The 22,719-nt window shown below is 37.0% G+C and overlaps 3 protein-coding genes and 1 pseudogene across 3 annotated transcripts; 2 read left to right on the plus strand and 2 right to left on the minus strand.

Moving 5' to 3' along the window:
• The first annotated feature begins 5,058 nt into the window (after positions 1 to 5,058).
• On the plus strand, positions 5,059 to 10,612 carry LOC110865290 (alpha-soluble NSF attachment protein). Its single transcript, XM_022114535.2, has 10 exons — positions 5,059 to 5,221; positions 6,309 to 6,493; positions 6,732 to 6,781; positions 6,883 to 6,955; positions 7,205 to 7,284; positions 8,724 to 8,875; positions 9,212 to 9,371; positions 9,454 to 9,501; positions 9,584 to 9,664; positions 10,294 to 10,612. The coding sequence occupies exons 2-10, from the start codon at positions 6,349 to 6,351 to the stop codon at positions 10,375 to 10,377; spliced, it is 873 nt and encodes a 290-aa protein (XP_021970227.1). The 5' UTR covers positions 5,059 to 5,221; positions 6,309 to 6,348; the 3' UTR covers positions 10,378 to 10,612.
• Positions 10,613 to 13,727: 3,115 nt separating this feature from the next.
• On the minus strand, positions 13,728 to 14,416 carry LOC110944652. Its single transcript, XM_022186304.1, has 2 exons — positions 14,000 to 14,416; positions 13,728 to 13,952 (listed from the first exon to the last, which is right to left on the minus strand). Exons 1-2 carry the CDS (start codon positions 14,414 to 14,416, stop codon positions 13,728 to 13,730), a joined length of 642 nt encoding a protein of 213 aa, XP_022041996.1.
• A 1,131-nt stretch (positions 14,417 to 15,547) lies between these two features.
• LOC110865291 (FT-interacting protein 3) lies at positions 15,548 to 18,907 on the plus strand. The gene is made up of 3 exons (XM_022114536.2): positions 15,548 to 15,813; positions 16,044 to 16,096; positions 16,311 to 18,907. The coding sequence occupies exon 3, from the start codon at positions 16,327 to 16,329 to the stop codon at positions 18,652 to 18,654; it is 2,328 nt and encodes a 775-aa protein (XP_021970228.1). The 5' UTR covers positions 15,548 to 15,813; positions 16,044 to 16,096; positions 16,311 to 16,326; the 3' UTR covers positions 18,655 to 18,907.
• A 1,540-nt stretch (positions 18,908 to 20,447) lies between these two features.
• Positions 20,448 to 21,765, minus strand: LOC110865296 (annotated as a pseudogene).
• Between the last annotated feature and the right edge of the window lie 954 nt (positions 21,766 to 22,719).

Raw genomic sequence — 22,719 nt, forward strand, 5'->3', positions numbered from 1 at the left:
TAACAGATAGGTTCTTTTGTTTCGGGCTTTTGGCTCTAGGTTATGGGCTAGTATAAGCAGCCCATTTGAGATATGATTTTTTTATTACCTACTTAACTAATTCATGGCAAAAACAAGCCATCATTCATCATTCGCTTTTTTGATCATTAACTTACGTTTGTTCGGTATTATGTTTAAGAGTAAATTACTTTTTGAGTCCTTATGTTTTAGTGGTTTTAACCACTTGAGTCCAAAATCAAAAAGTTTAACGCCCCGAATCCCTAGTCATTTATTTTATAACGTTTTGAGTCCAATTTTGTTCATTTTATAACGATTTGAGTCCAAAAAATTGGACTCAAAAGGTTAAAATTTGGACCCAAAAAGACTCAAATGGTTAATGAAAATGCTTATAGGGACTCCGGTCATTAAACTTTTTGATTTTGGACTCAACTAGTTAAAACCACTAAAACACAGGGACTTAAAAAGTAATTTACCCTATATTTAAATTCCTTGGTATTTTTTGGATGTTTGGATACTTGAATTATAAAGTTTTTGTTTACATCTTTTGATGTTTTCAGCGTTTGGCAATGAAAATAGGAAATATATCACACACATCAACATTTGGTGACATGTTTTGTCAAATATTTCTTTAGGACATGTTAACGAACACTTGGTATGCAAAGAGTTTAACTATGGATATTAGACATTATCATGAAACACAAACAATATATAAAGCTTAATTAACTTGCAAATTTAATAATTGTCATGAAACATAAACAATTATATATCACAAAGGTATTTACAGGTCGTTAAAATAAATTCAAAGTAGGCTTCACAATTGACAATGAATAACAATTAAAGAAATTCAAACATAGGAAAAAACAATGTAATGGAATTCATACCTTTAATTTGATTGAATGGATTGAAATTAAGGACCCCATTACCTAATTCCTAAATGCCATACATGATACACCCTAGTTTAATGATTCATTATATGTCGTTCATATGGTTTCTTTGTACAGTGGCTTCAACTCATGGGTTTTGAACATGAGACACATATAGGGTCGGGTATTATACCTGCGACCGAGATACCCGATATAATAAATAACTGGATCCGACCCTATATTTAGGGTGTGTAAATCGGGTATGATATTACGGTCGAGTCGGTTCTCGGGTCGGGTCGAGTAATAACAAATGCTCACCCCTAAATGTCACACCCAAACCGATGACGGAATCATCGGGGCGCGACACTAGTCGAATCAGATTGCTGAAGAGAATCCACAACAACTATATTGTGACAGTATTTAATGCGTTCATTATCCCATACTAATAAACAATTTACAACCACATAAGCTGTCACGAATTTCATGTCCTCTCAAACAATTCAAATCCGACAACCTAGATTTTAGGTGAGTTTCTAGACTTCCTAGCTTGATTTGATGTAGACTGCGACTAGACCTGCAACATACGTTAAAACAACGTCAATACAAAAGTATTGGCGAGTATACAAGTTTTGATAGAGTAGCGTAAATAGTTAAAAGTGCTGCGAATTACCAAATACATAAACGAGATACCTCAACATACATGCATACAAGACAGATACTACCAGCTAAGTCACTCAAGCTGCGATTGCGATTGCTATTCATCCTAACTAGACCCTGTCGGGTTCTATAGTACTATACTAGTTAAGGCGGGACCTTGCGAGTATAAGTCCTAACACATATGTAACTAGCATCACGTGTAAATATGCATAACAGTTATTCGCAAGTGATAACAGTTTGATTGAATAATTCGTTTTGATAAATTTGATTTGATAGAAACGTATGCTACACCCAAAATGCGATAAAAAGGGGTTCGAGTATACTCACAGTCGGTGCTCAGCAAGCAAACACAACTTGGTTGGATTGAAGGGAGTGCGTCTGAGATTAGCCTGATTACTTATTGATTGCGTAAGCATTGAATAGTGCGTTAAACAGTGGTGATGAACCAAGTGTCGGATGGTAATCCGATCGGATGGCCAGTCGATCGGGTGGCAATCCGTTCGGATGGTCATCCGATCGGATGGCCATTCGATTGGATTGTCACCTCGTTTGGTAAGGATGTGTTTGTGTATGATGGTTTGTATTTTGAAGTTTTCGTTGTAGCATTTTGAAAACAGAGAAATATCTCTACCTTTTAGGTCGACTGATCGGACGGTGGTCCGATCGGGTGACGATCCGATTAGTAGGACACTTAGTGAGAACAAGTTCACAGCAGTTTGTCACTCGATCGGATTGCAATCCGATCGGGTGGCAATCCGTTTGGAACTGACTATGTATTGAACATGTTGAAAATTGTTTAAGTGTTGAAGTATCAAACATCACATGGTCGGATGGTTGTTCGATCGGATGGCAATCCGATCGGATGGCAATCCGTTTGACGTTCAAAATTTGAAAAGTTAAAATAATAGTTTAAGTGAGTAACCAAGTGCAAGCCGATCGGACGACAATCTGTCCCGGCGGCCTGGTCGTCTTGATACTTGGTCGCTTTGATAGTTTTGCGGTTTTCTCGAGACGGTATGTCATCGTGCCAAACAACAGAAACCCCATCAAGACTCAAGTAACCCGATCGAACAGGAATCAACCTAGTCCGATCAGTCCTCTGTTCGAGACGGTTGTTCATGTTTAACCCGAAATCGGTAGTCTCTTTAATAGAACTCAGATCTTGAGCTGACACATCACTAAGAAAGAGTAGAAGATCAGAACGAGCTCTGATTCTATCGGTTTTGAGTGCATGTGAGTGTAAAAGAGTTGAAAGAGAGTTGGAAAAGCTTCTTTCAATCCTTTTAACTCAAGAATGTTTAGATCTATGTGAAATCGTTGTGAAATCATGTGGAAATCATTCAGGTCTGAGTTGTTTTTGGTGGAATGAGGCCAAGACTTGAAGTTCATAAGAACTCCATGATGACATCATCCTAGAACACCTCAAATCCACTGGTTTCACGGTTAAAAGTTAAGATTCAAAGGTGAAAATGATGAAGAGGTGCATGTAGATCATAGAATTACAAGATTTGAGGTTGAAACTTACAAGAATCGCGAGAAATTGAGAGGGAATAGCCCCAAAGCGTGCTGGTCGAGTGAGAGTTGTCATATCACTTGAACAGTGATGTGACAAGGGCTATTTATAGGTGAAGAGGAGAGAAGGTGATGGAGTGCCATGGATCGGATGACAATCCGATCGGGTGGCTGTCCGATCGGTTGGTAATCCGATCGGGTGGCTGTCCGATCGGTTGGCAATCTGATCGGGTGGCACTCCGATCGGTTGGCTGTCCGATCGGTTGGCAATCTGATCGGGTGGCAATCCGATCGGTTGGCCGTCCGATCGGTTAGCAATCTGATCGGGTGGCAATCCGATCGGTTGGCCGTCCGATCGGTTAGCAATCTGATCGGGTGGCAATCCGATCGGTTGGCCCTCCGATCGATCAGTCACTCGATCGGTGGTCTCCGGCGAACTGCGTTTCGATGTTTCGTTTTGTTCTTTAAGCTTTGCGATAGTTTGGTTACGCATCTTCATACCAACATTCATATATTTATTATAATTAGTCACAAAGGGTCGTATAAATATCCACATTTCAAAGTCTGTGTTGCAATAATCGAGTTGCGCGTTTCGAATATGCGTTGCGTTGCGACACATCACGACTATCGAGGAGGGTAGAATAGGTCCTCACTCGACGTCATCGTGAGTGTTAGTACGTGCGATGTGATGTGTTATAGCGATAAAGTATGCGTAATATGCGAAAATCTTGCGAAATAGCGATGTATGCGATATAGCTATATTATGATCCGAATCTTTGGTGCTAGGCGTAACGAGTATAACGAGTAGTAACAACGCACGAACGTTCGGGTTGTTACACTAAATTTCACATATCAGTGGCATTAGTAGGCGGGTTTTTTTCTGTATATATTTTATAATTGTAATATTTAATTATCATAATTTATTTTTCCCTTATAACTTTGCAAAAAGACGGTTTATAAGATTTTGAGTAATGTTCTTAGTCTTATCTACGCATATGTATAAACTTTATTTAAAATCGAGTTCTAAATACTAATATACAAGTAATTAAGGCACAAATCTATCTCGTGGTTAGTTTTCTTTCTTTTTTTTTTATTATATAAAATGATAATGTTTACCTTTTCCTCATTTTAGTTATATAATATAACATTTGAAAAAAAATTCTAATAAACAGTTGCGACATGCTTACTTTTATTTATGATTCCATATAAGTTTTATCCGAACATGTCAAATATAGTTGTTTTTTTTTATTCTTTACCATGAAACCCGACCTGATATCGTCTGAATAACACTAGTACCGACATTGCATTCGTTTTTTATGGTTTTCTTGACGTGACAGTATACAAGCTATGGCGAGCGCCGATATGGTAGTGATACCGTGCTTAACCGAACCGATACCGGCCAATCAACATCGGTGTCAGTACCAATATTCATTTCTACGATTACGATCAATGTAAAACACCTGTCAGTATCCTCCTAAGCATATCTCTTTCAATTATTATACCAAGGGTCGGTATCATACCGATATTGTAACAAACATAACCAATATTGTAACAAATCGAACCAACACCAACTAAAACGCCGTCGCGGAGCGCAGGAAATCTTACCAGCTTTAAAGTAATTACATGGAAATAATTGTGTGTTCAACCATTCAAAATCGGTGTTATTGAAAACTGTTACACATTTCTTTTTCTTAGGCTACCCGTAGTGGGGTTCGACCTCCTGGCAAATTCAAGCATGGCGCCTCTATAGCTCCGCCAACACCACTACAGCGGGCGCTATGGGGTGGGTTTTTCCATCTCCTGTTATCCTCTTCGCGGCGTCATCCTCTACACAATGTTTCCCCCACTCACACACATATATATACATACATATGTATGTATAATTGAAGGGGTTATATAACCCTCTTACCACTACACCCTCTTATAACATATAGCACCATAAAACCCTTCTCTTACCTTACGTATTTCACTATTTGTCGCATAACGCCTAAAAAAGGGGCTTTATGATATAATCCAATAACGAAACTTATGATATAATCTTTGTGAAGTCCCAATTCCGTTTCTCCTAAAAATCTTTACCAAGTCCACCATCTCATCTCTTTTTATCGTATCAAATCAAATCAGGAACGAGATCTCGGTACCTCCTCCTCCTCGTCATCAACGACGTCGTATCTCTTCCGCAATCACCGGTGAGTATTCTTCATCATGGATGCCCAATACATGAACAAACACTTGTTGATTTTGTGGTCTACGATGAATTCGATTAACTTTATCTGATTCACTCGTTACAAAACTCTTCAATTGACGTTTGATCAGTATCTGATCGTGTTTATTGAGACTGATTAGTATTGTATTTCAGATCAGTTGTTTTTGTCATCGTGTTAGGGTTTATCGGCTACTGCTTTTGAATCTGTTACTAATTGAGTTTGTTTTATTGATTGTATGTAATTGAAATTTGATACTTGTAGACGCACATTTAATTTGGTGTACCAGTTTACATATGTTTTTATATTTCATTGCTAGGTTAGAAACTAGTATTACACGGGTCGAATAAAGGAAATATTAAATAGTTAGTAATCAAGATTTAGGAATATTATAAAAACGATATTTTGATATACGAGAAGCGCGAAAAAGAAGTACAATTCGACGGGGTGAAATATGAGAAGTGGGAAAAGAATCTTGGGCTCGCAGAAGTGTGATGTGTGGTGCAGTCAGTTAACTATTTATTGGGTATGGATGAACTGAGAAATGTTTTTGTGATGGAAAGTAGCAAATTTGTTTGCCATTTGATTTGATCTTTGCTCTTAATCTTGAATGTTTGAACTCCATGTTCCCGTAATTTATCTAGTGTTTTTATCTCGTTTGGTTGTATTATGTCAATTGTGAAGTGTTACGAAACATAACACTATAACAGTCAGTGAAAGTGCCATATTAACCGAGTAAGATGAATTGGTAACTTGAGCATATGCTGTAGTGATCAGTTTATCTGTTATCAATATCCTTTATAAGACTAATATTGATTAATGGCTGCATAACTGTATCCAACAAAGCTGCTGAGTCTTTTAACTTTACTTCTTGTTTTCGAACTCGGGCTGGTGCCTGGTACATATAACTCTGCTTATTCATTAACATAAAATTAATTGTTGATCTTTATTTGTTTTTTTTTTTTCAGATATTAGTAAGTAGCATAACTAATGTACTGGTGCTGGTGTATATTTCTTCTTTCTGATACCTGAAAGTTGTCTTTTTACTGTTCTTTTGTCTGCAAACTCACAGAGTAGGATAAACATCCTGCTAGGAAAAAGACTTGGTGAGAATGTCCGATCAAATAGCAAAAGGCCTGGAGTTTGAGAAGAAAGCTGAGAAGAAGCTCAACGGCTGGGGATTTTTTGGGTCAAAGTATGAAGATGCCGGCGATTTGTATGAAAAAGCTGCCAACTGTTACAAGCTCGCAAAATCTTGTTAGTATCAATGCCCAAGCATTCATATTACTCTTTCTTATGCTTTATTTTGTGTTTCAATCTTCAGTTTATCAAATCTAGTAAATGCTGCGATTTCCTTATGTTTTGATGATAGAGTATGTGTCCCAGAATCTGCAGTTATGTTCGTTTTGGTGGCCTGTATTTGTTTGCTTTAGTCGTTTTTCCTTGTATATGAGTAGAATGCTGAACATGCTAATCTTGACAAATAATTTTTCAGGGGACCAAGCTGGAGCTGTATATGTCAAGCTGGCGAAGTGCCATCTGAAAGTAAGTGCTCAATGCTCGTGTTCTTAGCTCATTTGATTGTCCCACTTGTATCATGTCGTCGTTTGACGAACCCATTTTAATTATGGATTTATGTTTTCTAGATGGATAGCAAACATGAAGCTGCGAATGCTTATGCTGATGCAGCTCATTCATACAAGAAAACAAACACCAAGGGTAAGCATGCATAAAGTTGTTGGTTGCATCTGTTTAAATCACCGCTGCTAACATATTTCATCTACCATCCACTTAAACAAATCAATTGCAATTTGGTAATCTGAATAAAGTTGTTTTAAGTTTCTATCTTCCGTTTGATCTGGTTTAGCCTTTTTATTTGCTTCAAAAATATCGGCCACTCAAAAGTAAAAATTTATATCTGCGTTTTTAAAAAACTTATCCATTGTTTTTCTTGTTGAATTTGTGCAGAGTGCATAGCTCACCTAGAGCAAGCATTGAATTTGTTCATGGAAATTGGAAGACTCAGCATGTCCGCCAGATATTGCAAGGTACATCATATGTTTGCAGGCGTGCTATCATGTTACTATAAATCAACTTTTCTCATGATTTAAATTTTAAACCCTCTCAATTTCGAAATATAAGTCAGTTCATATGATTTATTGATTCTTCCTTTTTTTAGGTTTAGCCAGCATAGTTTATACATTATATATATTAAATATCAACTTTCTTATGCATTAGAGCTTGTACAATGTGCTTTGTTTATTCGTTTTTAATTTTTCTATTTTTTTTTTCTTTTTAACCCTTATACTTTCATCTTTTACAAATTTGTCATAAAGCTTTTATCATTTTTAACCCCAACACTTTTCCATTTTCAACTTTAGTCCCCTATACTTTTCATCTATTACAAATTTTCCGTTTAACGTTTTGGTCTAAATTTTGCGAGCTAACACGCTGGTTCCACGTTTTTACGTGGTTCAACCTTTTTATGTCTACTGTCCCAGTTTAACGGTCCCGTCGCAACACGCGGGTTCTAAGTCGAGTTAGTTATTATTTTTCATGTTTTAATTTTTGCGCGTTAACACGCCGCAACAGGCATGCGTGGTTCATAGTTATCATTAGCGTCCATAGCAGACGCAATCGCGAATAGCGTAGCGACGCGGCCATATGCCGCTATAAGGTACTATGTGACCACATATCGATCAAATAGCGACGTCTGGCGGCAAATTCCGGTGCCGGTGCTGCAACTTCTGCCAGAAACGAGGAAGAAGGAAACCGAAGGCTCAAATTGATGGAAAGAAAGAAGCGATACCTTATTTTGATGACGTTCATAGTAGTTTTCCCACTGCTATTCTGTAATTTCATGGCCGTCGTATACGGATCTGGACAGCGGAGGTTACAATTGGGGTGACAAATTAGCTATTTTAGGTTTATATTAGTTTGTGTAGTTTTACAATTTAACCCCTCAAACTTGTAAATTTTTACATAAAAAGAGTGAAATTAGTTTGTGTGTTTTAACATTTAACCCCCTCTATCTTCACTAGTTTACATCTGGTTCTTAAACTTGCAAATCTATACATATAAAGTATAAAACTAACATTATAATATATGTATATAATTATAAATAGCTATATTTTTATTTTTAAAATTTTCTACTACCTTATCGCTAAACATGAAATAGCGGGCGCTATTTCGTCGCGATCACTACGTTGCATATAGGTAGGTATTGATCGCTATTCGCTATCGATAACTGTGGCGTGGCTGAACGTTTTTATGTCTGCTTTCCGTTCTGTTTAACAATCTCGCCGCAAAGCGTGGTCCGATACCCCCTTCAACCCACGGATTCGATAAAACGTTTCAACATTACTTTTTTCACGGTTTTACACCTCGCCGCAACGCGGTGGCTTAATGCTAGTGTTGGATTTAAATATCAAGAAATTTAAAAATCTGAAAGTAAAGGTAACTAGTAAATTGTCATCGCTCTTTGCAGGAAATTGCTGAATTATACGAACAGGAGCAAAATTTGGAGCAAGCCATAGCTTACTATGATAAAGCAGCCGATCTTTTCCAAGGTGAAGAAGTGACAACTTCTGCAAACCAGTGCAAACAGAAAATCGCACAATTTTCAGCTCAACTGGAACAGTAAGTTGTACCTTTTATCCGTATGGATCCTCTTAATAATAAAAATAAGCAAATCGCAAGAGTTGAAGTTTGATGTTTTAGTTAAGGGGTAAACATGTCATTATTAAAGTTGAGGGGCTAACGTTGTTTATTATTTAAGTTGAGGGGCTAAAGCTGTTTTAGTTAAGGGGTTAAACATGTCATTACTAAAGTTGAGGGGCTAAATTTTTTTATTATTAAAGTAGAGGGGATAAAGTTGTTTGATGTTGACAAAATAGCATATTGGCCCACGGGCTCATAGTCTAATAATTTATAGTTTAATAGTATATATAATATAACCTCACAATTTGTCTCCAGGTATCAGAAAGCTATAGAGATTTACGAAGACATAGCACGACAGTCGCTCAACAATAACTTGCTAAAATACAGTGTTAGAGGGCATCTACTGAATGCTGGCATTTGCCAACTCTGTAAAGGCGATGTTGTTGCAATCACAAATGCATTGGAGCGTTACCAGGTCAACTTTGATTTTCCAAACGTCTTAATTGTTCATTACAAAATTTTGGTCTGTTGACTGAAAATGTCAATTGTTTATGCAGGAATTGGACCCCACGTTTTCAGGAACACGCGAATACAAATTGCTCGCGGTATGTTACTGAAAACTTGTTTGTTGTTCTGGGACAAAACGTGTAACAGGTTTAAGGTTTTTTTTTTTCCGTCTTATGGCAGGATTTGGCTGCTGCTATGGACGAAGAAGATGTTGCAAAGTTCACTGATGCTGTCAAGGAGTTTGACAGCATGACTAAGCTGGTAATAATAACTTTATTGCGGGAACAATTCGTGAACCGAACGTTCAGCGAACAATTCGTGAACCGTTTAGCGGGAAGTTCGTTTGAGTTCGTTTGTTTAATAAATAGTTAAAGGAACGAACATGAACGTAGGCCGCGTTCATTCATTTATGTTCGTGAACGTTCGGTAACATGTTCGTTTGTGTTCGATAGTTCATTAGGGTTTTTTAATTTTATATCTCTTCTAAATACTTCAAAATTCCAGCTAATAAACTATTTAATAAATATTAGTGTGTTGTATAGTATATAATATATTACATACCTTTTAAAAATATGCCCGTTTGTGTTCATGAACGTGCGTTTGTGTTCGTTACCTAAAATTAACGAACGGACACGAACACCCGCATTCCCTTAATGAACAAATACGAACAAAAAAACCTTGTTCGGTAGGTGTTCATGAACAGTTCGTGAATGCATATATTTCCTTAACAAAGCAGCCCTAGATATTATGACTGAATATATATATATATATATATATATATATATATATATATATATATATATGTGTGTGTGTGTGTGTGTGTGTGTGTGTGTGTGTATCAGAATTTGACATATAAGTTTGACATATTAACATTATTGGCTGGCATTTAGGACGAGTGGAAGACATCCCTTCTATTGAGAGTGAAACTGTTGCTGAAGGCCAAGGAGGAAGAGGATGACGATGATCTTACTTAAGTTCATTCTATTTGATGTACCGTAACTCGATTTGTTTTTTGTTCTTGTGCTTTTTATGTGTGTGCATTTAAAGAGGTGGGTTTTTCTTTTTGGGAGTATGTAATTCCATTTGAGCAAATATATTTGGATTGTGCTGGGATTTGGGTTTTTCTAGAGGATGATGATAGATACAACCGTCGTGTGCATGTAATGTAAAACTGGTGTTTCTTAAATAACAGAATCCGTTTAGCTCTGATCAACTGTATAACTGAATTTCTCCAACAGGCAATGTGTGTACATGGTTCACATGGAAGGCACAGATTGAGATTATGTATATGTTCATCATTCTAGTAGGGTAACTTTTTTTGGGGTTTTGATGATCAGTTAGTGCTGTACTTCTCATCTTTAAGCATGGGGTTTAATTACAAACATCAAAACAGACCGGTTCTGGTTCCAAAGCGTGCGCAAGTTTTTTTATTCCAAAGCAGTTTTGGTTCTCGTCAACAAAAGTCAAAACAGACCGGTTCTGGTTCCAAACTGGTCTCCGAAGAAAAAGTGATTGGTTCAGTTTCAAACCGCTTCTGTTTTTTAGCTGGTTTGGCTCGGTTTGAATCGGTTTCAATAAAGGGGATCCCAAACCTACTTGTTTAACCGGTTACAAACTAGTTCCGCCTAAACCGATTTGATTTTAAGTTTCGGTTTGGGTTCCCTACTGGTTTTTTTGCCTACCTCTAGAAGATGTTGATCTTGTGACCTTTGAAAAGGTATAAAAAAATAATTGACAATTAAAGTACATTTTTAATATTAATGATGATTAATACGACCCAAATTGTATATCTATAACATTTGTCAAAACGCATTTAGAGTGGCACCTCCTGGTTGTTTTCTTTGTTTATTTATTTTTTTTGTCTTTTTCCGATTTATTTATAGCTTATAAAAACAAATGCGCCAACTATCTATAAGGTTCTGATGCAGCTCAGTTGGTTCCAGTTGCATGTCAGCAACACAAATGTCCCAGGTTTGAATCCCGCCTGGTTAAATCTCAATATTTATCAAATAGAGTAAACTGTCTTATTTTTTTCTCCAAAAGATCTTTTAGTTATTTATTCCTTTTTTCTAACTTTTATGTAGTTGTCTCTCCTTCCAAATTTGTTTTAAAAAATTATAATATTTTAAGATACATTCTTCTTGCGGTGTAGTGCGGGTTGAACATTACTAGACGTAATGTGTTTTCTATGTGTATGTGTTGTTTTAGTAATGGCATGATCTTGTTTTTTTAGAGTTTTTTTTATGTTGCTATACCGAGTGACGACATTGTATTGCTCCTGTCACAAAATGAATCGATAGTGACTGAATTCCCGCGGCGTAGCGCAGGGGATTAGTCTAGTTTATAACATTTAGTGATGTATTTTATATTTGTTTTGTAGAGTTTTGATAAATTTTTGTTCAAGGGGTTTATAATTAACAAGATAGACTTTGAAGGAGCTAAAATGAAAAGTTTAGTAATTTGAAAAAAGTCGGTGACGTATAAGAAATATGGTTGGATGGTGGTGATTTTGTAAGAGTCTAGTTGTTTTGATGAAAAAATAGATAACAAATAAGGGATATGCACCCTCAAAATTACCAAATGCATCAAGATTTTACATTATGATAATATGACACTACTGATTTTTTTTATTTTACTAACTTTAATTTAAAATGTATTTTTTTAACATGTAATATTTTATATAATCTTGAATAGATTGTTATAATCACTCTGTAAATTAAACCTAAACAAGTCAATCTTAGGTGAGCTCGAACTCAAGCTCACTTTAAGCAAACCGACCAAGCTCTAAGTGAGCTCAAATTCATGTTTGGCTTGGCTTGTTTGTATCATGTTAATGGTATTTATTTTTAAGAGTTAAATGTCATTTTAGTTACTCTGGTTTAGGTCATTTTGCTAGTTAGTCTAAAGGTTTTATTTTTCGTCTGTGGGCCCAAAAAGGTTTCACCATTGCCATTTTAGTCTACTGGGTTAACTTTATCCATTTTTCATGTTAACAAGAAGGGCAATTTGGTCATTTTATATGGCCGAATTGTCCTTCAAGTTAACAGAATTACATATAAAATGATCGAATTATCCTTCTCATTAACAGAAAAATTGATGAAGTTAACCCAATGAACTAAAATGACAACAATGTAACATTTTTGGACTCACAGTCGAAAAATAAAATCTTTAGACTAAACTGACAAAATGGCCCAAATACATGAACTAAAATGACATTTAACTCTATTTTTAATTTAATTTGTTATTTAACAGTGTAATTTAATTTGAATAATAATAATGATGCATCTATAAACAAAACACTAAAATACTAGTTCATCGAGTCGCTTTATTTATTAACCAAATTCTTTTAACTAATTTATTGAAATCCTTTCTTTTGTCACGCACACACAACATTAAAAAAAGTAAATAAAATAAAATAAAATTGAAGGCGACACGGACTTTGCACGTGGAATAGTGACTGACCATTGTTCTCTAGCAAAAACCTAGTGAACTTAAATATGTTTATCGCCCCCAAGACACCCTGTATTCTGACTTAATATCAATAACAGTCCTCTTACTTAATTTATTTCACTTTCACCTAATATACGATTTCAGCTTATGAATACGATAGTAATGATTAATGAATAACAGTAGTTATGTATTCAAGAAAGTTTGTTCTTGATCTAGTAATCTTTTGCCTATTTTCCCGTTTTTTGAGATGAAAACCATAGACAAAAGAGAGCTAATGAATAAACCGCGATAGCGAAAGCAAATATTATATCATAAAAAATAAAGTTTTAGCAAGCTGTATTTATATTTCCATGTCATATTTATGTCATATTTATCTGTGACATACATCACCTCGAAGTTTATGTGTACTTTTTTTTGAGTAAATTGCCATTTTAGTCCCTGTGGTTTGGGCCATTTTGCCAGTTTAGTCCAAAGGTTTCATTTTTAACATCTGTATCCAAAAAGGTTTTATCGTTGCCATTTTGGTCCAACTGACTTAACTCCATCCATATCCGTTAAAGCTGTCAAGGGCATTTTTGTCATTTCATTTTGGTCCAGCTGACTTAACTCCATCCATATCTGATAAAAATGCCCTTGGCAGCTTTAACAGATATAGATGGAGTTAAGTCAGTTTGACCAAAATGGCAATGATGAAACCTTTTTGGATCCAAATGTTAAAAATGAAACCATTGGACTAAATTGGCAAAATGGCCCAAACCACAGGGACTAAAATGGCAATTAACTCTTTTTTTTTTGGAAGGCAAATTTTATAAAACCACAAAACGAAGGAAAAATCTCCAAGGCGGAGACCCCCTAACCAAAGAATTACATTACATCAAAACAAAAGCCAATCCTTCCAACCCAACAACCCCTTATTAAATCTACTAGAAAACCAAATAAAACCCAACGCTTTGATGTCCGAAACAATCTCAACCACATTCCACCGAATATCCCTGAAGATGAGATCATTTCTAGCCTTCCAAATCCGCCAACACGTCAAAATAAGAACACCATGCAACGCTGATTTCTTCGCTTTCGACCATCCGGATGACGAATAAATCTGCAAGATATCATTATAGAAAAGAAATAAAATTGAGGAAGATTGACCCAAGAAGCAATCCCATTCCAAACACCACACGTCAACATACACGCCGTGAAAATATGGTCGATGCAATCCTCCTGTTCATTACAAAACTTGCACCTTAAATCCCCACAATCAATGCCTCTTCTCTGTAACGCCTTTTTAGTCGGAATTCTATCCATCAACATACGCCACATAAACACATTACACTTAATCGGGAGCCATTTACACCATTCAAAAGCCGAAGCCAGCTGAACAGATCGGTCGCTGCCCAGCCATTTCCGAACTTGAAACATCGAAAAATCTTCTCCCGAAGCCGAATCCCACACCCAAGGATCATTGTTAGCCCCTAAAGCAATACCTTCGATCAACTGAACACAATCCTCCAATTGTTCTTCCTCTATATCTGTATTAGGTAGGCGCCGCCACTTCCAAGACAACATCCAAACAGTATCTTGCAACTCAAGTCTATGATAAACCTTGCAATCCTTTTCTGACTCTAACCGAAAAAGATCCGGAAACAGGCTTTTTAAAGGAATCTGAGAAACCCAAGGATCAATCCAAAATCGGATATTCCTACCATTGCCCAAGACGCCTCGAAGTTTATGTGTAGTTAACCATATGTAAACATATGCATAATATAATTAACTTGATTAAGATTTAAAACTTAGATGATTAATTTCAGTCGTAAAAGCAATACTAACTATGTACTCACATATTGTTGGATTATGATTTTCAATGGTTAATATGAGCCACGTAACAACGACTATCATCGTTTCATAGCCACCTTCGATACATGTATCACTAAACATACAACATTTTAGCTTCATGCCCCTTGGAACTAGAATGTGTCACAAATTATAACTCATTTCTCTAGCATCTTAATACAACTATAGAAAACTTTATAAAATTAACTAAAATCGATATCCAAATACCTTTATCAAAAATTAAATTCTTAAAATTTCCAATTCCTTAAAAAACCCACTACAAATAATTGTTTCCCTTATATCTTTTCCAGGTTTGAATCTACTGTACAATATTGTAAAAATCGCGACTAGTCGATGACTAATTGCTAGTCAGCTAGTAATTGAGTAATTTTTCATTAATCAGTCTATTAATTGCTAGTCGGCTCTAGTTGGACCTAGCCGGCCGACCAAAAAACCGGCCACTTTGGCTAGATTCCCTGGCAAAAAACATGTGTATTCCGACCAAAACTTGTAAATTAGCCAGTTTCCAATCAAACCATGTGAATTCCAACAATTAATCTTGTATACTTCAAAAATCAGTTGAGGAACAATTAAAACCTGTCTACTTAAAATATTTACCTATAAAATGTGTATATATATACATACAACTGGAAATTTCGTATAAAAAATCCGATCCGATTAATCCCGAGTAAGTGCTAGTCCCACCTCACCGGTCTACTGGCGACTTCTCCAACCTTGCTACCGTATACATACAACAAAACAGTCTCAAGTGCAAACACTTACAACAACCAAGGGCCCATAAACAACAAATCACAAACTTAAAACCCCAAGTTGCAAATAACCCAAATCCACACTCTTCCTTAAAGAGACAGGAACACAGACAGACATACCCACCACCACCCTCTTCCTCCTCCGCTTTTCTCTCTCACTCTAGAACCTTGTTTCTCTCTCTAAAAACATCTGTCACCATTCTACCTTTTTCCTCTCAAATCTTTGCCTTATTCCAATGAATCTAAACCCTCAAGAAATCGAAAAAAGCTAGTTTAAACTGTCGGTGAATTAGCTTATAAATCTTTTCAAGAATCCACTCAGATCTATCATGGGATCTCTTTTTCATTATTGTTCTCAGTAAGGTATATAGTATATACACATTCTGTTTATATTCTTTCTTGAATATATATGTGCAAGTTTATTATTCTTTAAAGATTCATGCATTCTTGTGATTCTAGGGTTTTCTTCTTTATTATTTTTTAAAAAGATTTAATTTTTTTCTAGTGGGTTGATTTAGTTAGCTGAAATTTAGTATTTTTCTGATGTTTTGTGTGTTTTTAATTTAGGGTTTTGATTTACTTTTTGATTACAGGCTAGAAGCACTCAGATCTGAAGCCCTCTGCTCAACTTTTTAAAGTTCATCAGGTATTAATCTTTATTTAATAAATATTTTATTTTTATCACTTTTTTTAGTAGTTTTCTTTATATGTTTACAAGCTACACTAGGATCTGAGTATAAAGTTATAAATTAACTTTGTTAGCTATTAGTTTCCATTAGTTTAGTAGTAATGTAAGCCTTATTATTAGTTATTCAGTTTCATAGTTTGAATTTATAAAACTTTTGATTTTTTTTTTACAGTTGAGATAGAATCAAGATGATGCACAGACCACCTCCTGATGATTTCTCCCTCAAGGAGACGAAACCGCATCTTGGCGGTGGAAAAATCACAGGGGATAAGCTCACTAGCACATATGACCTTGTGGAACAAATGCAATACTTATACGTTCGTGTGGTGAAAGCGAGAGATTTACCCGCTAAGGATGTTACGGGTAGTTGTGACCCGTATGCTGAAGTTCGGTTAGGAAACTATAAGGGAACAACTCGACATTTCGAGAAGAAGTCGAACCCGGAATGGAACCAAGTGTTTGCTTTTTCTCGAGATAGGATTCAGTCGACGATGCTCGAGGTTGCCGTGAAGGATAAAGATCTTATGAAAGACGATTTCATGGGTTGGGTGTTGTTTGATCTTTCCGAGGTTCCGAAGCGGGTCCCGCCGGATAGTCCTCTAGCTCCGCAATGGTATCGGTTGGAAGATCGAAAAGGGATGAAGCTGAAAGGAGAGATAATGTTAGCCGTGTGGTGGGGTACTCAAGCAGATGAAGCTTTTCCGGAAGCGTGGCATTCGGATGCTGCAACTGTCGGTGGGTCGGATGCACTTGCTAATATCCGGTCGAAAGTGTATCTTTCGCCGAAACTTTGGTATCTTAGAGTTAACGTGATCGAAGCACAGGATTTGATACCGAGTGATCGAACGAGGTTTCCGGAAGTTTTCGTGAAGGCACAGCTTGGACACCAGGCGTTACGGACTAGAGTATCGATGAGCAAGTCGATAAATCCTATGTGGAATGAAGACTTGATGTTCGTAGCCGCAGAACCGTTCGAAGAACACTTGATTTTGAGCGTCGAAGATAGGGTTGCGCCTAATAAAGACGAGAGTCTCGGAATGACTATGATTCCGTTACAGTACGTCGATCGAAGGCTAGATCATAAACCGATTCACTCCAAGTGGGTTAATCTTGAAAAACACATTATGATCGACGGGGAAAAGAAGAAAGAAGTGAAATTTGCTAGCAGGCTTCATTTACGGATCTGTTTAGAAGGCGGTTATCACGTTCTTGATGAATCTACTCACTACAGTAGCGATCTTAGACCTACGGCTAAACAGTTATGGAAGAACAGCATCGGTGTCCTTGAAGTGGGAATCTTGAGCGCTCACGGGTTAACACCGATGAAGACAAAAGACGGAAGGGCAACAACAGATGCGTATTGTGTGGCTAAGTACGGTACAAAGTGGGTCCGAACAAGAACAATAATCGACAGTTTTACTCCGAAATGGAACGAGCAGTATACTTGGGAAGTTTTCGATCCGTGCACAGTTATAACCATTGGTGTGTTCGATAACTGCCATCTGCAAGGCGGGGATAAGGGTAACGGGGCACGGGATTCAAGAATTGGTAAGGTCAGGATCCGTTTATCAACTCTCGAAACTGACCGTGTGTACACCCATTCGTACCCGCTTTTAGTTTTGCATCCGTCTGGGGTGAAAAAGATGGGCGAGATTCATTTAGCCGTGAGGTTTACATGTTCGTCGTTGCTAAACATGATGCACATGTACTCGCAACCGCTGCTGCCGAAAATGCACTACATTTATCCGTTAACCGTCAGCCAACTCGACAGCTTAAGGCACCAAGCCACTCAGATCGTGTCGATGCGGCTTAGCCGAGCCGAGCCGCCTTTACGGAAAGAGATCGTGGAATATATGCTCGATGTCGGGTCACACATGTGGAGTATGAGAAGAAGTAAAGCAAATTTCTTCAGAATCATGGGGGTTTTCGGTGGTTTGATTGCGGTTGGAAAATGGTTTGATCAGATATGCAATTGGAAGAATCCGATCACTACGGTTCTGATTCACATTCTTTTCTTGATATTGGTTTTGTATCCGGAGCTTATTTTGCCGACGATTTTTCTCTATCTTTTCTTGATTGGCGTTTGGTACTACCGATGGAGACCGAAGAACCCGCCCCACATGGACACTCGCCTCTCGTGTGCAGACGGTGCTCACCCTGACGAACTCGATGAAGAATTCGACACGTTTCCGACTTCTCGCCCTGCTGACATCATCAGAATGAGATATGATCGTTTACGGAGTATATCCGGAAGGATCCAAACCGTGGTTGGTGATTTAGCGACACAAGGAGAACGACTTCAGTCGTTACTCAGCTGGAGAGACCCGAGAGCTACCGCACTGTTCGTCATATTCTGTTTAATCGCTGCTATTGTTTTGTATGTCACGCCTTTTCAAGTCGTGGCTCTGTTAACAGGCTTCTATGTGCTAAGACACCCGAGGTTCCGCCACAAGCTGCCATCTGTCCCGCTCAACTTCTTCAGAAGATTACCCGCAAGAACCGACTGCATGCTTTGAGAAAACTATCCTGGTAAGATGCATACAATTTTCTTGGAACAATATTTTGTACATCTTGTGGTTGTGAGAACACAGGGTCATTCGCAGGTCGTAACTTGAATGTGTCACCTATTGGTTTGTAGTTTTTTAGGTTATGATTTTCATTTGAATCTATCGATAGTTGTTATTAGTAGTAATGGTTTCTTGTTAATGAATCTATCTGATGTTTCTTGAACTAGTGGTTTCTTGTTAATGATTCTTAATTTGTGGAATATTTCTGCTGGCTGAGACAAAATGGCACATCATCTTTTCTACTAAATTGGGTGTCTTTTTTTTGTTTTAGTTTCAGTAGTGAAATGATGCATGTTGGAAGCAGACAAAAATATGCACTCCTGGAATCAACTCATGTGCAAATGAACATGATTATATTCTAGGGTATATTGGTCTCAGGAATTATCTTACTATCATTAATCTTTTTTTCATTCAGCCTTTTGATCAAATAAACCTTTCATAATTTCGTCACGCTTTTGGTCAGTTTTTCGAATCTTCCCCAGACATAATTTGACCCGTTTTGACCTGCATGTACATAAGCGCCACCTTAAGATCTTGAAGTGTTGTCATATAACCACCTTGGTTTTAAAAAGCGCGCTTTAGGCGCAGAGGCTGGCGTTATGTGTAGGGTGAGACACAGCCGTATGTCTTGTGTACCGTGGGTGTTTTTATGCATTAAAATGTTGTACAATCGGTTTTTTTGGTACCTACATGTAGTTAACATCACATAAAAACCTTATTTTGAGTTAAATTGTGGGTAAGGATGCTAAAAAGCCATTGGATCTACAATATCTAATTCAACCCATTGTTGTGTTTTAACATCATATTTGCTCGCAAATCACAATGTCTTTCAAGTTACCGCGTGTTATGTTTTTTTTTTTTTGGGTAAATAAATCGTTGCGGGTAAAGTGGTTATGGTGTTAGTTTTAGCACACTGTCCTCTTGCATTGTTTTTCATTCAAATGTAAGCAATGTTGTGTTTATTTGACCCATGTGAGTCTATTTTCATCCCAACATGACATTTGTAAGAGATGGTCAAATGAGGACTACTCCCACAAACATTGAATACTTTTTCACTAAAATTATTTAACTCTTTAGAATAAAGAATGTTCTATGGTGGCTCATATATTAAATATTTAATACAAGAGAATATATGCAGAGGAGCATCTTAATATAATATTAGACACTTGGTATTTTAATGTGCTAACAAGATCTGATAACAGGAAAAGATAGTATTAGTGTTTAAAAGGTTATTCTTATAACAAATATATACAACACTGAAGAAATGAAAAGGAAATCCTTGCACTTCAGTCTTCAGTTATCTCAAGGATATTCACAGTCTCCTCGAGTACCCTCGCGACAAAATCGACGTCCATATGATCGTGACAAAATCAAGGTCCATGTGAAAACTCGCGAAGCATAACTGTCATATAGATCTAGGGTTTTCAAATTCATGTTTAGTTGACATTCTACAATGATGTATACCTTTTTACTAGTACTAGTAGGAATGCCCGCGCGTTGCAGCGGGTGAGCCTACTAATACCAGATTCATTTATGATGTATATATTAGTAACCATAACCCATTCCGGGTTTCTAGCATTTTATTCCATTCAACGAAAAATAGCCGTAGAACCTATAAGGTCACAAGCATGCAAATAAAGTCTACGGTTACTTGGTTAGATTGTTTCTTCAAAACACACAAATGTAAACATACCATGTCTTTCAGATTCATAATCCAATCAAAAAATAATCATCTTCCCCTATATTCACCGTCAACGATTAACTGTCAAAATAGCAAACAATACTGCCGGTAATATGATTGGTGTGACAGTAACAAACTCGTAGGTGTTCCTATCGCCATCGATGTTCCGTAACCGATCAACGCTCTCTCTATCTGTCATACGTCTATGTTACCGTCATGAGCGATACTGTTAGGGCGAATGATGACGTCTTACATCCGAAAGAGGCTCGACTCCAAAAAACTGCCAACAATCAAAGGAGTCTGCATCACAAGGGCATGAGGTGGACTCATTTCCCTATAGATGCATCAGTTGAGATTTTCACATGTGGTGTAATCAGGCTTTGCAAGGCCTTCCATGAGACCGGGTATGGTGTTAAACTGCCGCCTAACTTCTTCCACCATTTTCAAGGCGGCACTGTCCACACTCTTCATGGTCATGGCTGAAAACCAGTATGGCACCAACGTTTAGACCCATAAAGATTTTTGGTGTTGAAACATCAACTGTTTTGACGCCTGCACAGCTCACAAAAGCCCCAAACAGTGCTAATGATACCAGTGCAGCTGACAGTAGCAAATCCCTACAAGATAATAAAAAATCTAAATAAATGACCATCAGAATCAACATAATTAGAGTTTTGCAGTATAAAAAAATAATCACCTTTCCAATGGCGGTAGTGGTGTCGGCAACATCATGAGCAGTAGTCCTCTCACGGATTCTATGACTCGTACATGCCATCTCAGCAATACCGCCAACATTGTCAATTAAAAAAAAAGTAGGTTGAAAAGATATAATGATTGAGCAAATGTAGTAAGCATACAAGAAAAGGGAACCACTTATGAACTAAAACTAATCACCTTCTCCCCTATGTTTTAAGAAAAACTTCCTTTGATTATACAAGTTGGTAACCGGTTTTTAAAGCTTCGGATTCCATGTAATGTAACCCGGTCAAAACAATGACATGAGAGCTCACATGTTGGGAAGGCTGCTTAAAAAGCTCGCGGCTCACTAAAAAAAGATGTTTCAAACTGGCTTGTTTGCAAACGAGCCGGGCCCGAGCCAAGGTAAGCTTGGCTCGTTAGGCTTGTTTAGCTGGCTTGTTGACTCGTTTTAATTACAGCTCAAATGTTAAAATATATAAATCATAACCCACAAGTATACTACAAATTTTAATATATAAATAAATTATGAATTCTTTTGTTTATAATTGATGCATTATGTGTATGTTAAAAATCTTAGTTTTTATTTTTTCCAACATGTGTAAAAATATAAAATTAAATATTTTTTTTCAAATCAACGAGTTGGCCCACAAGCCATGAACCGACTCGAGCTTTTTATGAGAGGAGCTGGAGCTCGGCATTTCAGCTTGTTAAGATGAATCTGCCGCAGAGCTCCCAATCTAGCTTGGCTCATTTACAGCCCTACATGTCCGTAACTTTTGACCATACTTACTTTTTTTTTCTAGGGTGATATCTGAAACTCGTCATCTTAAATTAGGTAATTAACATGAATCATTTTTTTACAAAACTCCTATGGTTTTTGTAGGCCTCATATAAGTTGTTTACTCTAATATAACATCAGACCAATTTTTGTTTCCTATTTATGCAATTAGCCATTTATCAAATTCAAATTTGATATTTTTTTTAACTCCACTTCTTTTCTACTTGATTCTCTTCCTATAGTTACTTAGTGTGTCAACTTATTCTACAAAGGCTTCTAATTGTAAGAAGTGTAAGAAGGATTTACAGAGTGACAAGAGTCCAATAACCTAAAACTAAACCCACTACATCACCACCAAAAACCTAAACACCCACCACCACCCAAAAACCTAACCCCCCCACCCCACCCCATCCCTCAAAAACCTAAAAAAAACTAAACACCCACCCCCATCACCACCCAAAAACCTAAACCCCACCCCCTCGGCAAAAAAAAAAAAAAAAAAAAAAAAAAAATTGGTGTGGGGGGGGGGGGGGGGGGTTTAGGTTTTTGGTGGTGGTGGATGTTTAATTTTTTTTTTTTTTTTTCCTAGTGGGGTTTTTTTGTGTAGTGGGTTTTTTTAGGTTATTGGACACTTGTCACTCTATAAATCTTTCTTACACTTCTTACAATTAGGATCCTTTGTATTTGATCTAATCCATTACTTAGTTATCAAAGTTTTCCATAAAAAGTGAACATCTCTCGTGAACTTTGAAGTAAAAAAAGCAACCCATACGACAGTGTAAAGTGAAAGTGAGCGATTACCTATGTAGTATGTGGGTTAACAGTAAAAATGGCTTCTTGCAAATTACCCAGAAAA

This window comes from Helianthus annuus, chromosome 6 (assembly GCF_002127325.2).
Source record: "Helianthus annuus cultivar XRQ/B chromosome 6, HanXRQr2.0-SUNRISE, whole genome shotgun sequence".
Taxonomy (NCBI): Eukaryota; Viridiplantae; Streptophyta; class Magnoliopsida; order Asterales; family Asteraceae; genus Helianthus; species Helianthus annuus.